This window comes from Prionailurus viverrinus, chromosome B4 (assembly GCF_022837055.1).
Source record: "Prionailurus viverrinus isolate Anna chromosome B4, UM_Priviv_1.0, whole genome shotgun sequence".
NCBI lineage: Eukaryota > Metazoa > Chordata > Mammalia > Carnivora > Felidae > Prionailurus > Prionailurus viverrinus.
In genome coordinates, this window is record NC_062567.1 from 73018897 (window position 1) to 73033872 (window position 14976).

Genomic DNA, 14976 nt, shown 5'->3' on the forward strand with positions numbered 1-14976 from the left:
TTTGTCCCTTATCTTTCCTTCTACTCCATTCTCAGATTCTGAGACTGATTGGTTGGGTTTTAGGGAAGAATGGGAGAGGCAAAAGATCATGCAGCCCTTTGGGTACAGACCCTTCCTTTTACGAAGATGGAGCCAGAAGGGTGTTGTGGGGCAGAGATGGACTTACTGAGAACCAGAACAATCAACCCCAGGCTCCCTGCTCCCCAATATGGACCTTTAAGATAACCCAAACAGCCCCTATTCCAACCATTGGAGGCCCCTCCCCCTTCCCCAGACCCTTCACACACCTACCAGCTCTGCACACTGGTGGCTCTTTGCTCCACAGTGCTTCCTTCCACCTAGGTCCCACCAGAGTCCTAAGGCTTTTTAAAGCCCTGGCCTCCTCCCTAGACAAACTCTCCATGATGGAATGTGACATAAGGAGACATCTGTCCTTTCCATCATGCACTCACCACCCCCCCACATAAACATACCCTAATTCTAATAACTTGGAAGCCTCCCTCCCCCAAGTCTGGGAATGTGCTGTAAGCTGTGAAGAAGAGAATGCAGAAGCAGGGACTTTCTCCAGAGCCGAGATGGGGGCCCTGACAGATGCCTTGAAACTCCTGCGCATGTGCCGTCAGGAAACCTACTTTGGAGGAACCAATATGGTATGTCAGGGTTCATCAGAGTTCTTAGGTACAGTGTGCGTAGGGCAAGGAATTACTCCAAGATTGCTTCTGGTCTTGAGCAGGAAACGGTATCAAACCTACCAGTCAGTGGTGAGATGGCACCCAAAATCTGGCTCATGCCCAACAGTCTAGCAGTCCTTATGGTGTTTGGTGTTGACTATTTTGGCCCACACGGTTCCAGCACAGGTAAAGAGCCTGCTCCCCACAACCCTCACCCTCCAGCTCATTTGCACGTTGGCGGAATGGCAAGGCATTTTGTGGGTTCAAAGACAGTGCCAGCCCAGCAAAATTCAAACACAGAGTCCAACCTTCCCTGAGAAAAGTTGATAACTGTGGCATGTCTCTCTGCCTAAAGGAGACCTCAGTCCCTCTACTCTCTGGAGACAAAATACTATTATGAGATTTTCCTGGGGTCCAGCTATGGTTTAGGCAGAGGGGAAAGTGAGGTAACAAGGAGAATTTCCGGGAATAGACTGGGAAAGGTAGTAAGTCTAGCACAGTAGTAAAGAGCAGGAGCTCTGGGGCCAGACTGTTGGGTTCAAATCCTAGCTCTACATTTTATTAGATGTGTGGCCTTGGGCTGGTTCTTAGTCTTCTGTGCCTCAGTTTTTTTGAACAATCTGTAAAACTGGAATCATGCCTACCATTGTTCTGAGGATTAAATGAATTAATATATGTAAGGCACAGAGAATGGTGCCTGACACAATTATCTGTGTGTGTGTATGTGTGTGTGTGTGTGTGTGTGTGTGTGTGTGTGTGCGCATACATGTGCCATTATTCTGTTGTTGTCAATAATGAGTTAAAGAAGCCATATGAAGTAGGACGTTTGAGCATAGTGTCTATCAACTACAAGAATCAAAAACACTGCAATACCATGAAGAGGTTCCTGTCATTTTAATTACGTTTGCCATGAAAAGCAATAACCTCAGCTAATCACTCTGCCCTCCTCCTCTTCCTAACCCCCACCTCCCTTCATATGCACACAGCACAGGAACCCAAAGGCCCTCCTCCCCACAATCCTCCCCACTGCCATTATGGGAAGAAATGTCACTAAATGGACTCAGCCTCCTCCATACAGCATTTAACAGGATAAATAAAAATACCTTTAGAAGGGGTTTGTTGTGCTATTATCTCAGGGTGGAGTCAGGGGCAAAGGCAGAGGCAAAGGCTGGGTGAGGTCTGGGGATCTCTTAGAGATCAGAATTTGCTTGAGGGGCACACAGCCCATCATTCACCCAGTAAGGGGGATATGTCTAAGAAGGCAGGGGTTAAGATGGGCTAGGCTGTATGTGTGAGGATAAGGACAGCTAAAAATCCATTCTCCTTCCTCCCCCCACACCTTCCCCAGCTCCCAGGGAGTCCCAGCTAGGGGGCTCCCAAGCAGAGAACAGAGTTACAATTCTCTTAAGGTTTCATCTGTGGTTCCTAGAACTGTGGGCAGGCAGTGAGTGGGGTATGTCCCCTGGTGCTGCCTGACCCGTTCCCCAGCTCAGGGCTTCTCTCCTCCTGTGAGCACCAGGGCCTGCAGGATGTCAGACAGTGATACAATCCCCTTGACCACATCATTCTCATCTACCACTACAAGTCGGTGAACCTGCGTGAAGCAACACAGGAGAAAAGGGATTTTAGTGACGGCCTCAGTTAGGATGAGCCCTTCAACCCCGACTCTCCTTGCCAAACCCCACACTCAACGCTGCTTCCCCCAGCTCCTTCTGGGTCACTGGCCTCCCTACCTCTGCTTCCACCAGCCTGTTGATGATGGTCTCCAGAGTCTCATGCAGGTAACACTTGAGGACACCCTCAAAGTAATGTGATCGATGTTGGAGGGCTTTCGTCACAGACACATCTAAGTTGTTGTAGGTCTTTTCTGCTGCCAGATTCTGGGGAGAGAGAGGAAGGTGCTTGCAGGAAGCAAGGGAGCCAGCCCCCAACCCCTGACCCCACCCACCTACACCAGAGGGATTTAGGGTAGTTGTCAGCCATGCCCACAAGCCACACCCAACTCATTCAATTCCTTTTCAAATAGGATTCAAAAGTTTGGAAGCTTCTAAAACCCTTAGGTCCCAGAAGAGACTCTCTTCTACTCCCTCTCCACATTCAATACCCCACCCCTTTCCCTACCTCCCAGCCCCTCCACAATCACTCACGATAACATCAAACTTGGAGTAGATGTCCACCACACGCCCTAGGGGGACAGAGGCAGCTCAGCAAGGAGGATCTGGCATCCAAGGCTCCCCCTGCCTATAGCATCGCCCTCCGGGCTGAGCTGACGGACAGATTTTCCCAGAACCACCCTGGCTTCCCTGGAGCCCTCCCTCTTCTTCTGTGAAATCTCTCACCTTTCTCGTCTACTACTGGCAGTGCTGAAACTCGGTGTTGTACAAAGATGCCCAGAGCCACGTAGACAGGGGTGGTGGTGCGGACCATAGCAATGTTAGCATAGGTGCCAATCTGTAGCTCTTCCAGAGACTTAGACATGAACTCTGGCTTGGGGAACTCAGTGATCTGAGGAGAGAACCATCAGCTTGATCTTGAAGGCTCCCCAAACCACCCCTGGATACCCCTCCAACCTTGTATATAAGGAGTAAAAACCAGGCTGAGGACACTTACAAACAGTTTGAGGAACTTGAGGATACGCTTGTGGGTAAGGATGTACAAGGTGTTGCCTGATTCTGGGTCAATAACTGGCAGCCTGTGGATCTTGTTTCGAATTAATGAAGAGACAGCATCAAACAAGCTGTGGGAAGGTGGGGAATAAAGATAAGTCCCACAGTGCTGAGCCCAAGGTGGGTAAACAGCTTTTAAGAACATATTTACAAAGAGGGAAAACTGGTGACTGGGAGAGGACAGCAGTGTTCAAACCAGACCTAAAGAGTGTGGAGTGTGTGTGTGTGTGTGTGTGTGTGTGTGTGCGTGCGCGTGTGTGTGTGTGTTTGTGAGGAGCATCTTTTCTCTCTTCTGCCTCTAGATCTCTGGGTATCTAAAGCTTTAGCTATGCTGGTGGCAAGGCTCTTCCCTTTCTGGACAAATGGGTAGCTGGAACTCACCTGGCATTAGGAGAAATGCAGACAAGTGGTTTGAAGGAGTCCTGTAGGTACACCTCTGAAGGGAAAAGGGAGGTTCACAAAATACCAGTATGGAAAACCACTTGCCACTAAACTCTCCATCCCATTTTCTTTTTACAACCCCCAATTCTCTACATACCTCTCCAAGTTTCTATCTTGTGTTCTTCCAGCTCATAGATCTGTACCTGGAAGCAGAAGCAACAGAACTTGAGACTTGATCTCTCTGCTGCATTAACCCCTTGTAGTTTCCTTGGGAGAAAGGAACTGAGAATGCGGGACTCTGGGTAGGGAAAGTGGTTTTGGTCATTGCGCTAAGGTTCCTTACCAAGGCTGATTTATAGTAGCGATGCAGGATATTGATGAAATCGGTGATGGTCAGCATGCCTAGAAGCCAAGACAAGATCCCTCAGCACTGTTCAAAGCTTCTCTCCCTGCCCAGCACAAGATGCCAATAATACTGTGTTCCAGAAACTTTTGCTTACCCACAAAACTTTGCTTCTTACTATCCCACAAAGGGGCAGCCCGTACACCATTAGTCACCAAAGCAAAGAAAGCTTTCTTCACCTGTAGTCAAAAAGAGTAATAATCACAAAGGAAAATTCACAGGGTGCAGGACTTTAAAAGAAAGGGGTTGGGTATGCTGGGGAAAACATGAGACTAAACCCATATAAGGACAGGGATATTACCCTTGGGATGAGACAGGATGAAAGTTTTTGAACCAGAGGCTCCTAGGAAGGGGGATGGGAGAAGAGGATTTCACCCACCTGCAGGGAAGTATCAAATACAACCAATTTGGAGCTTGTGGGAATCAGGTCATAGCAGCGATGAGACTTCATGAAGGAAGTATACACACTATTGTTGGATTCTGGGGTCTCTGCATAGGGTGGGATAGTTAGAAGCTTCCTTCCATGCATCAACTCACAATCAAAAGAGGCAGAAAATAAAAGTGTAGTTGTTCAAATATTTAGAGGCTGATTTTTTTTTATAAGGCCCCCTTGTCTATCTATTTTGTTCCTATTCCCACAAAACCTGGATAAACCTGTTAGAAACCATTTCATTCAACCCCCGACTCCAGGTAGGGCTATATTTATTGGCTCCTTATGCAAAAGATGGCTGACTAAAACAGAAAGTCTATAATATCTATCATTAACCTGTTCAGTCTAAAAGTTTTTTTCTCATCTTTAACTCAAATTTTCCCTTTCATATGTTTAAGCGCATTTTCACTTGTTCTCTTTTCTCAGTGAAGATGTAATTAAGCTTCTTAAAATTCAAGTAAGCTTCTTAAAATTCTTCTAAGACCTACAGATGAGAAAGTCCTGGTCCAAGTTGGGCCATTTTAGATCAACATTCAGTTGGAGCCCAGTGCTCAATTAACCTGGCCCAAAACACCCCGAGAGTCCATCTTGGGATGACCCTGTGAATCAGAAATCATCTCACCTACTCTAGGCCAATGGGAGACCCTGGATGTGTTTACTTGTCTATTCCTCGGATTTTAATTGCTTGCTTTAAAGCGGAGAAGCAACCCACAAAATAATAACCTGAATGTGCTATGTACTATGCTATGTGTACTTTAAAAAATATGACATCATTTAATCCTCACAGATTGACAGTAAATCTGGAAAGCAAATACTGTCCTCATTTTTCAGATGAGAAAACAGGTAGGAAGCAGTTAAATAAACTGTTCAAGGTCACACCATTAGTAAGTGACAAGAAAGACTTAAACACAGACCTACCTGATGCCAAAGTTCATGATCTTAAATCCTATGCCAGTTGTTTGTTTTTAATTTTTAACCAGTCATGCAGATACACAGTTTAAAGAATCAAATAGTTCTACAAATTTTGTTAAGAAAAACTAGTCCCTGGCACCTGCTGCCCTGTACTAGCCCTCCCCAGAGATGAGACCTCTTTTAGCTGATTATTTTGGCACTTATTTCTATGTGTATAAAGTAACAAGCTATATATATTGCTCTTTTCTGATTTTTCCACTTTTGGGCCTTATCTATTATCATCCAAGGAATATGAGAATTTTTAGTTCTCCTTCATACTAAGACCCCAACACAAACATGAACCTCCCATCTCCCCGTTCTTCCAGAAGTTAAACTATAATGTTGGTTACATTAGTATTTAAATAATTTTGACTAAATATTATTATTCAGAGCTAAGCCCAACTGTAAACTCTTGACTTTTTTTTTCTTTTCCCCCTTTTTTCTAAAGATTTTATTTGTTTAAAGTAATTTCTACACCCAATGTGGGGCTTGAACTCACAATCCTGAAATCAAGAGTCGTATGCTCCACTGACCAAGCCAGCCAGGCACCCCTTCATTTATTTTTTCTTTCTTTTGCAACTTTGTTTTCCCTGGAGTTATTAATTGTCGTCTTTTTTGTTTTTAATAACTAATTGAAGTATTTATAACTAATGCAACCCCAAACTCTTCACCAATTGTTTAAATCTCCTTTTCAAGGGGTTCAGAAGCACTAGTCTATCAATTTAAACAACCCAAACAAGTTTATCCAGAGCCCAGTCTATTCTGACCTGCCCAAATCTGGGCTGGTTTGCTGCTGTGCACAGCTGTCATCCTGAGATCTTCCTTCATCACCATCCAGGGGCCCCCTTTCACGTCTCTCCTGTATTGGTACTCCTGTGTCCTGTATCCTATGATTTCATCTTTTTTTTTTTTTATTACTCCCTTGTTTTGGGGGTGTACATCTTCCTGTAGCTTCCCGAGAAAGGGTGCATGGGAGGTAAATTTTTTGAGAACTTTCAGCCTGCAGATATCTTTATTTTCTTTATTTTACCTTCATCTTTGATGTATAATTTGGCTGGATATAGAATTCTAGGTTTGAATTTATTTTCCTGCAGCATGCTGAAGGCACTGCCCCATTGCTGTCTAGCTTCTGGTGTGTTGAGAGTCTAAGGCAATTCTGATTCTTTTTATGTAACTTGTTTTTTTCCTCTCTGAAGACTCAGGATCTTCTCTTTGTTTCCAGTGTTTTGAAATCTCATGATGATTCTGGTTTAGGTGGGTCAATTTCATCCACTGTGCTGAATACTCAATGAGTCTTTTCAGTATGAAAACTAATGTCCTTCAGTTCCAGGAAATGTTCTTGAATTATTTCCTTGATCGTGTCCTTCCCTCTGTAATGTCCTTTTTCTCTTTCTGTAATTCCTATTATTTATTTATTTTAAAATGTTTGTTTATTTTTGAGAGAGAAAGAGTGTGGGCCCGCAAGCAAGGGAGGGACAGAGGATCCAAAGCAGGCTTTGTGATGACAGCAGAGAGCTGGATGCGGGGCTGGAACTCATGAATGTGAGATCATGGACTGAGCCGAAGGAAGTGGGATGCTCCACTCACTGAGCCACCCAGGCACCCCATGTAACTGCTATTATGTAGATTATAAGAGTTCCTTGACTGACCCTTTAAGGTTGTTTTTATTTGTTTTGGTTTTTCGTTTGGCGAATTGTTGCTGTTGTTAAAATATCTTCTCTCCTATTTTATGCTTCTTTGTTTTGGGTGTGGTTTTTTTTCCCCCACTTCTTTGATTTTTGTGGGGTTTTTTTTAAGATTGTATATTTAAGTAATCTCTACACCCAACATGGGACTCAAACTCACAACCTCAAGATCACGAATCACATGCTGTCTGGACTGAGCCAGCCAGACACCCCACTTCTCTGATTTTTAATTCTACTTTTTGGGAAACTGCCTCAACCTAATTTCCCAAACCTTCTACTTGGTTTTGGACTTTTGCTATTATACTTTTAATATCCTAGAGCCCCTCTTTGTTTTCTGAAAATTCCTTTAAAAAATGGTTTCCTGTACTTGTTGCATAGTGGAAATGTTCTTTATCTGAAATTAATGTTAATTTCTAAAGTTTTCTTCTCTATGCATTGAATTTTTCCTTCTGCTGTTTTTCCTGTTTCTTTTAAAAAAATTTTTTTAGTCTTTATTTATTTTTGAGACAGGGAGAGAGAGAGAGAGAGAGAGAGAAATGGCATGAGTGGGGGAGAGACAGTGAAAGAGGGAGACACAGCTGAGCTGTTAGCACAGAACCAGACACGGGGCTCAAACTCACGGACTGCGAGATCATGACCTGAGCCAAAGTTGGGTGCTTAACCAACTGAGCCACCCAGGTGCCCCTTCTATTTATTTCTTTTGCAGGGGCAGTTTGGATCATTTTTCTTTTAAACAGTTTTTTTTTTTTTTTTAATGTTTGTTTATTTTTGAGAGAGAGAGACAGACAGAGTGCTAGCAGGGGAGGGGCAGAGAGAGAGAGAGAGAGAGAGAGAGAGAGAGAGAGAGAGAGACAGAAGCCAAAAGAGGCTCCAGGCTCTGAGCTGTCAGCACAGACCCCGATCTAGGGCACAAATCCACAAACCGAACCGTGAGATCATGACCTGAGCCGAAGTCAGATGCTTAACCGAATGAGCCTCCCAGGCGCTCCTCCTACTTGTTTCTTTTGGCGGGAGGGGGGGGGGGAGGTGCAGTTTGGATCTCTTTTCTTTTTTAATGTTAGAGACTTTCTTTAGATGTCTGGTAATCCTTGGTTTAAAGGAGCATTCAAACCATATTCTAAGAGTGCAGTCTTTTAAAGCTGATTGGAAGCTCAAGTGTACACGTTAACTGTTAACACAGTTAACTTGTTCACTGTGAGCTGTTTAGATGGGGAACAGTCCGTATTTTTAGGGCTTTCTCTTCAAGGGGATTCTGGAGAGAAGGATTATTTATTCAGTTCCACGCTTGGGAGTATGAAGTCTTTTCTGTCAGCATTCTGGAAACTGGATTGGAAAAAGGACTGGAATTTCAGCATCCAGAGTAGTTTACTTCGTGCTCCTGCATTTGCTATAGTACTTCAGCCCTCAACTAGGCCTGAGCCCCTCTCCAGACCTTCAGTCTTTGCCAAAGTTGGGAGGGGCAGCTTCCTAGCTGCACTCAGTGGAGCAGGGAGTCTCAGATTCTGACTGCTTCTTAGATCTTCAATGCGTCTCGCCTTTCCCCATTGCTAGTTTATAATTCAGTTTTCTCGGGTCTGCTAAATCATTTACCACTCTTGCCTCTGTTTTCCAGCTCCCAATTACTATTGTCTCCTCTTTTATTCTCCCTATTCTGCCGGGTTTGTACCTTTTGAAAAAAAATTTTTTATGGTGGTTTTAGTCGCTCTTTGTAGAAGAACAAGAGTAGATGTGTGTATTCAATCCACCATCTGTAACCGGAAGCCCACTATTGTTTTTCAAATTTGACAACTCACAGAACTCCCAAGAACATGTCTTTTTTTTCAAGGTCGTGTAGGGGAAAACTGTGGCCTGTGCTGCTGGCCCCTGTGGGACTCCAGTATTCCAAGTGTCCCCCATCCTGGGACTCCCCTGCCTTGCCTGAGGCAGATGGGCTAAAGGAGTTCCCAAGAACATGTCTTTTGATGTCAGTTTAAGGCATACTTCACTGATAGTTAAATAATATCATTTTAGGCTACAGAATTACAAGCATATTTGATTTGGCTGTCTCAGTAGTTTAAAAGTAATTTAAATCAGTTCCCCAATTTTAAAAATCTGGAGATTAACATAAAGATCCAAATTCTCAATTTCTTTCAAAATCAGATCTGACCAAACCAGGCTTGAATTCCTAAACGGTGACAACGGACAAGACCTGGATTGTTGCTGCCTCCTTTTACATGTGACGAGATCTACAGGTTGTCAGGAATATGCAGCCTCCAGCACTGCTTGGTTCATGCAGACAGTTTGAGGTTTTGACCCTTGCCTTGGTGCTACTGCAAATGTACTCGGATACATAAAACAGGCACTGCTATCATGTGGCAGTCTCAGTTATGAAGAATATCATCCAGATCATTCAAATATGACCATATTAACTTTTCTGGATACCAACAAAATGAAAACAGAACATTTAAAAAGTCTTGTGGAGAACTCAGAGACCCTTAATAATCTGTCCTAAGACCTCACCCCGTATTTCAATTCTCTGAGAAAGTATGTACTCCTGATACCATAAATATGTCCTGGGAAGCCCCAGGAGTGTTCCTGGGCAAAATCCTTTAAGGGGGGGTGCCAATAAGTTCTTCTTTCTAGATGGTCTACGGTTAACCATTTCCTTCTCACCAGTTATTCGGGAAGGTGCTGGAATTGCCTTCTCCTGTGCCCTGGATTTTATGGTTTAGTGTCTCAATTTCTAGATTAGTTTTAAGGGCTTTCAAGGCCTTTCTATAATTTCTTGTGTACACTCAGTGGCTTTAGTGAGCTCACTGGATGATAAAAGCCTAGTGGCATTGTTTCTGGGCTAATTCAAAAGTACTAGGGGCCTTGATTCACGGTTAGGCAGCCCAGAGTTGCCTATGGAAGTTTTTCCTCAAAAATTTCCTTTAAGTGGTTTGATAATTGAAAATCTTAGTCATCCCCACCCTGCCCAAGATTTACTCCTGGGTGCTCCTGCCAAATTACTATTCCTGATTTGTATGATTTGTCTGGCCCAGTTTTGATTTTTCCCAGGGGGCATCCTGAGAAGATTTGAAAACATTGCTGAAGACAAGGTATGGTTCAGCTATTGCTTTCATAGCCGGTCTCCTTTCTTTAGTAAACTTACCTTGAGAATGCTCATTTTCCAGAGCTGGGGAGCTATCTGAAGAAGCAACCTGGAGAGACAAAAGAAACAAAGATTCAGCCTATCCTTGATTCCATCCATTTTAGCCTAACATTGGGAAGGGCTGGTGAACTAATGACTTCACTTAAAGCACCATAAGGCCCTCTTGAAATATTATCTCATTTAATCATCAGAACCACCCTGAGGTAAATACTCCTTTTAGCCTTATTTTCACACATTAGGAAACTGAGGTTCAAGAAATATTAAGCAGCCTACCCAAGGTCACGTGGCTGGTAAGAGGTAGAATAGGAATTTGAACACATATCTGTGTGGTTCCAAAGCCTATGTCCTTATATACTACACTGCCTGATGAAATATTAGATCTTAAAAGCCAAGACTAGAAAATCTGTGCTTAAGGCCAGTCCCACAAGGTTCTCACAGATCTACTTTATAAAAACACGAAAGCCAGAGAGACAATACTGCTTTCCCCTCAATACTAAGCCTAAATGTAGACACTAGAATCACAGACATACCCCTTTACCCTAAGAGAGGACCACATCTGGGGAGGATCCCGGCAGTTGACTGTCACAGAGAGTTAAAGCTTAAATGACTGAGGGGTAGATGAGGACTGTCAATGCTCTGAAACTGAAGACCCGACTCCTCTTAGCACCCTTGTGAGTCAAAGGCTGCTACAGCCCAGAGGATGCTGGTTTTCTAAGTTTCTTTGCCCCTGACAGTCTTTGAATACAGAGAAACCTTCAGAACCATGTCTGTGCTCCCTCAAGTGGGAACATTTGGAAATTTCATTGTTATCTAGGAACGCAGGAGGGGTCATGATAATTTCAATCTACTGGCATGAACAAGTTTGGCTCCGTTTGTTCTGGGTAATATACCCAAACTAACTTAAAGTCATACTTCACCTACATAGCTGCTGTAGTAACATGAAATTAAAAGCCTCGGCTTGAGCCTGGTAAGTTGGCTGGTAAACAGGGTCAAGTTGGCAGGACAGCCCTAAACGTCCCTCCCCTAATGGGCCAGGGTGGGGGCAGAGGGGGAGGGGAATAATCTCCTTCTCTTCTCTCTGGGCTGCATACGACTATCAGCTTGGCCTGGCATTTTGGCAAGGCTATCGGAACAACAGCCTCATCACTTATAAGTGGGAGAGAGGGCTGTTCAGCAGTAAAGATACACACATAGTATAATACAGTCTCACAAAGATCTATACAAAGACACAGAAACAGTTGCTTCTGTAGAAATTATTGTACCCATTATATAATACTTACGTACTGCACTGTGCTACAGTGTTTTGTTTTGTTGGTTCATTATCTATCCAAACAGGTTTTAAATTCCTGGAAGCCTAGAACTATTTTGTATTTCTCTGTATCACCCATAACATCTAGCATGGGGTTTTGCATATAAATCTCAATTGCTTTGTTTTTTAACTCTCAAATTAATAATGATAATGATGCACACCGATATGAACAGAGAGACCTATGATTAAGTTACAGAGAGAGAAAACAGATGTACAGCTAGAGATACAGAAACCTACACAATAGTCAACCACAACTGAATATGACTTTATCTTTCTGCCTATTTATCCACAGAGGAGGATAATTACGTCCACTCTTCTCTGCTTTTAATAACACAGGAGACCTGAGAAAGTCCCACTGTAATACACGAGTACAAAATATTATTATACAGACACAGGCTAAATCTGACACATGGACTCACAGTTTCTTCTGAACTCCTGATCCACATTTTTTTTTTAAATTTTTTTTTCAACGTTTATTTATTTTTGGGGGGACAGAGAGAGACAGAGCATGGACGGGGGAGGGGCAGAGAGAGAGGGAGACACAGAAACAGGCTCCAGGCTCTGAGCCATCAGCCCAGAGCCCCGGGGCTCAAACTCACGGACCGCGAGATTGTGACCTGGCTGAAGTCGGACGCTTAACCGACTGCGCCACCTAGGCGCCCCCTGATCCACATTTCTTTTTTTTTAAATTTTTTTTTCAACGTTTATTTATTTTTGGGACAGAGACAGAGCATGAACGGGGGAGGGGCAGAGAGAGAGGGAGACACAGAATCGGAAACTGGCTCCAGGCTCTGAGCCATCAGCCCAGAGCCTGACGCGGGGCTCGAACTCCCGGACCGCGAGATCGTGACCTGGCTGAAGTCGGACGCTTAACCGACTGCGCCACCCAGGCGCCCCAGGCCTGATCCACATTTCTAATTGTTTGCTGGACAACCACAGATGTCACACAGACTCCTCAAATGCTTCAATACAAAACAGTATCTGTCCTTCCACCCTGTTATTGTTACTGTGGTTCCCATCTTTGTTTTTTGCATTGCTCTCGTAGGTGCCTAGAACTGTAGTTTTGATTCCTCCAAGAATGGGCCACGCCAACATGTCTGCTTAGGATCGCAGGGCAGGGCATGACCTAAACTTGTCCTTAACATCTATCAGCTAAGCTGATATGTAAGAAATGCCTCAAGTCCCTTTCTATCCTTTCCACTTTTACAGTTTTAACTATAGCTTTTACCTCTCACTTCTGCAGCATTCTCTCAATTGGTCTCCCTGCCCTAAATCTATCTCCTTTTCATCTTTCATGCTGTCTCCAAGTTCTCTCACTAAGCATCTCAGGTTTGTAAGGGACTGTTATCTCCAGCAACCAGGAGCTCAATACTTTCTGAAGTAGCTCCATCCATTTGCAGAAGCTGTTGAGAACATTCCTAAAGCACACTTACTGCCTTGCTTATAGATCTTCATGGCTCCCCTTATTACAAAACAAAGTTCAAACGTAGTGTGGCATGCAATACCTTCAACCTGACCTCGGCCTACTTTTCCAATTTTTTCTCCCCGTGCAAGCAAAATCCAAACCTCCAGCAACATCATGCCACTGGCTCACCCCCAATTAATCTTTACATACCCTGATTTCTATGCCCGTGCTCACACTGTTCTCTCAACCTGCAAAGCCCTCTCTTAGGTTTACGATAATTTCTCCCTCCCCATGCTTCCACAGTCCTTTGTTTGCATGTTGATGATAGCATTTATTACAGTCTACGTTCAGTAACAACTGTCATTGGCTTGCCCTCACCCCCACTCTAGGCAGGCTGAGCATTTTCAAAGCAAGGGTTTTCTTTTCTTTTTAAAACAATTTCTATCCCAAGAACCCAATCAGGACATAAAATGTGAGGGCCAAATTAGAAAATCTATATAAAAATGTTTTGTAAACTCTAACACATTTATGAGTAAGTAAAATAAAAATTGATATGTTGTTTTCAATTTAATGGAATCAGACCTTTCTTTTCATTCATTTATTCATTTATTCATTTATTTATTTATTTATTTTAGTAAGTAAACTCTACTGCCCAACCTGGGGCTAGAACTCACAGCCCTGAGATCAAGAGTCTCATGCTCTGCTGCCTGAGCCAGCCAGGCGCCCCAAACTCTTTATTCTTGTGCAAAATCCTCTTAATCTGTAAGAGCTAATTCCCTTGCCTGGGTGACCCAACTGCAAATCAACTTTACCACACTTCCGTCTGTTTTCTCATTTATAACTCGAGGGCCATGACCTCTCTGCAGGCAGAGAAAGGGTGTGGTAAAGGAATTACTATGGGCATGGGACTGACCCAAAGAAAGGTGAACCTGCCAGTAACATGATAAAAACGAAGACATGAAGGGTTACTCTGCTTGACAGAGAATACATGGTTCCAGATGCTAGAAGGCGGCTCCGGAGAGTGAGGGTGGGTCCAAACATGCAGCGGGCTACCTGCAGCATCTCTGGGAGGATGACAGGGGCCTGCCACAATTGGGCAATGCCTGCTAGCCAAGAATGATCCGTGCCGCCTGCTTGCAGTCGCAGAGCAGGGCATAATCTAAACTTGTCCGGGGACAGGGCGGCCTCTAACACTAAAAAGATTCCCTCCTTCAGAGAAAGCCCACTTTTCAGTCTTACTAAGGCAGTGTGAGTTCGCTGGACACCTCGAAGCAGAGGTCTTTGTGATCGCAAGGCTCACACTCAGACAACTGAGGGCCAGGTGCTACCTGCAAGTGGCAGTCCCTTGGAAGCCTCCCCTCCCCCGCCTCACCCAGGAAAGCCGGGTCACAACCCTGCTCTCTGGCAAACCTCTGAAGGTTTGAGGTGCTATGAGGAGAGGAGGCCCCAAATCGCTAGGGTGTGCGCGGGTTCCTAGCGGAGAGCAAACACTGCCAGCTTGGGCTGAGACTACCGCGGACGGAAAGTATGCACCGCGCGGCCCAGTCCTAGGAGATGCGCCCAGCGAAGGAGCGGAGGGGCAGAGTCACGGGATAGGACAGGCACCGGCTTCTCGTTTAGTGGGCAGCAGCGCCGGTCCCTGCCCAGGCCTCCCTGTCCCCTAACGGGGGGTCTCAGGCTCCACAGCGCCCCCCGCCGCCCTCCCGTGCTCCTCACCGTCTCCATTTCAAGAGGCGCAGACTGGGCTCGCTCGCTTTAGGAAGCTCTCTGGGAGCCGGGTGGGAGGGGTGGAGGGGGGACAGGTCCCGCCCCATGTCCGGTACCGCTACACCACTTCCGCCTACGTCAGACAGACGCAAGCCAAGGGCGGAAGGCGGGGAGTTCACTCTTCCGGCGTGGCCTGGCCTGAGTAACCGCCCTCCCCCGGGTCCTCTCGGACCTC

At 44.8% G+C, this 14976-nt stretch overlaps 1 protein-coding gene across 5 annotated transcripts; it reads right to left on the reverse strand.

The window, feature by feature from the left end:
* Positions 1–1574: 1574 nt before the first annotated feature.
* PRKAG1 (protein kinase AMP-activated non-catalytic subunit gamma 1) lies at positions 1575–14964 on the reverse strand. Of its 5 annotated transcripts, none has more exons than XM_047865181.1 (12): positions 14751–14964; positions 10321–10369; positions 4501–4653; positions 4219–4300; positions 4062–4120; positions 3876–3921; positions 3719–3773; positions 3282–3408; positions 3011–3176; positions 2819–2856; positions 2405–2551; positions 1578–2265 (listed from the first exon to the last, which is right to left on the reverse strand). In XM_047865181.1, the coding sequence occupies exons 1-12, from the start codon at positions 14846–14848 to the stop codon at positions 2161–2163; spliced, it is 1125 nt and encodes a 374-aa protein (XP_047721137.1). In that variant the 5' UTR covers positions 14849–14964; the 3' UTR covers positions 1578–2160. The 5 variants fall into 5 exon arrangements, 4 of the variants coding, with proteins under 4 accessions (XP_047721140.1, XP_047721137.1, XP_047721139.1 ...); XM_047865183.1 differs by having other exon boundaries at positions 4501–4610; positions 14751–14838; XM_047865182.1 differs by having other exon boundaries at positions 4501–4661; positions 14751–14783.
* Between the last annotated feature and the right edge of the window lie 12 nt (positions 14965–14976).

Excerpts from the sequence above, each read along its gene's own strand:
- PRKAG1 (XM_047865181.1), bottom strand. The coding sequence starts at position 14,848 with ATGGGGCGGGACCTGTCCCCCCTCCACCCCTCCCACCCGGCTCCCAGA. Across the intron at positions 4,121-4,218 it reads TAAGAAGCAAAGTTTTGTGG|GCATGCTGACCATCACCGAT; the intron begins GTAAGCAAAAGT and ends CTTGGCTTCTAG. Across the intron at positions 3,409-3,718 it reads TGCATTTCTCCTAATGCCAG|CTTGTTTGATGCTGTCTCTT; the intron begins GTGAGTTCCAGC and ends ACCTTCCCACAG.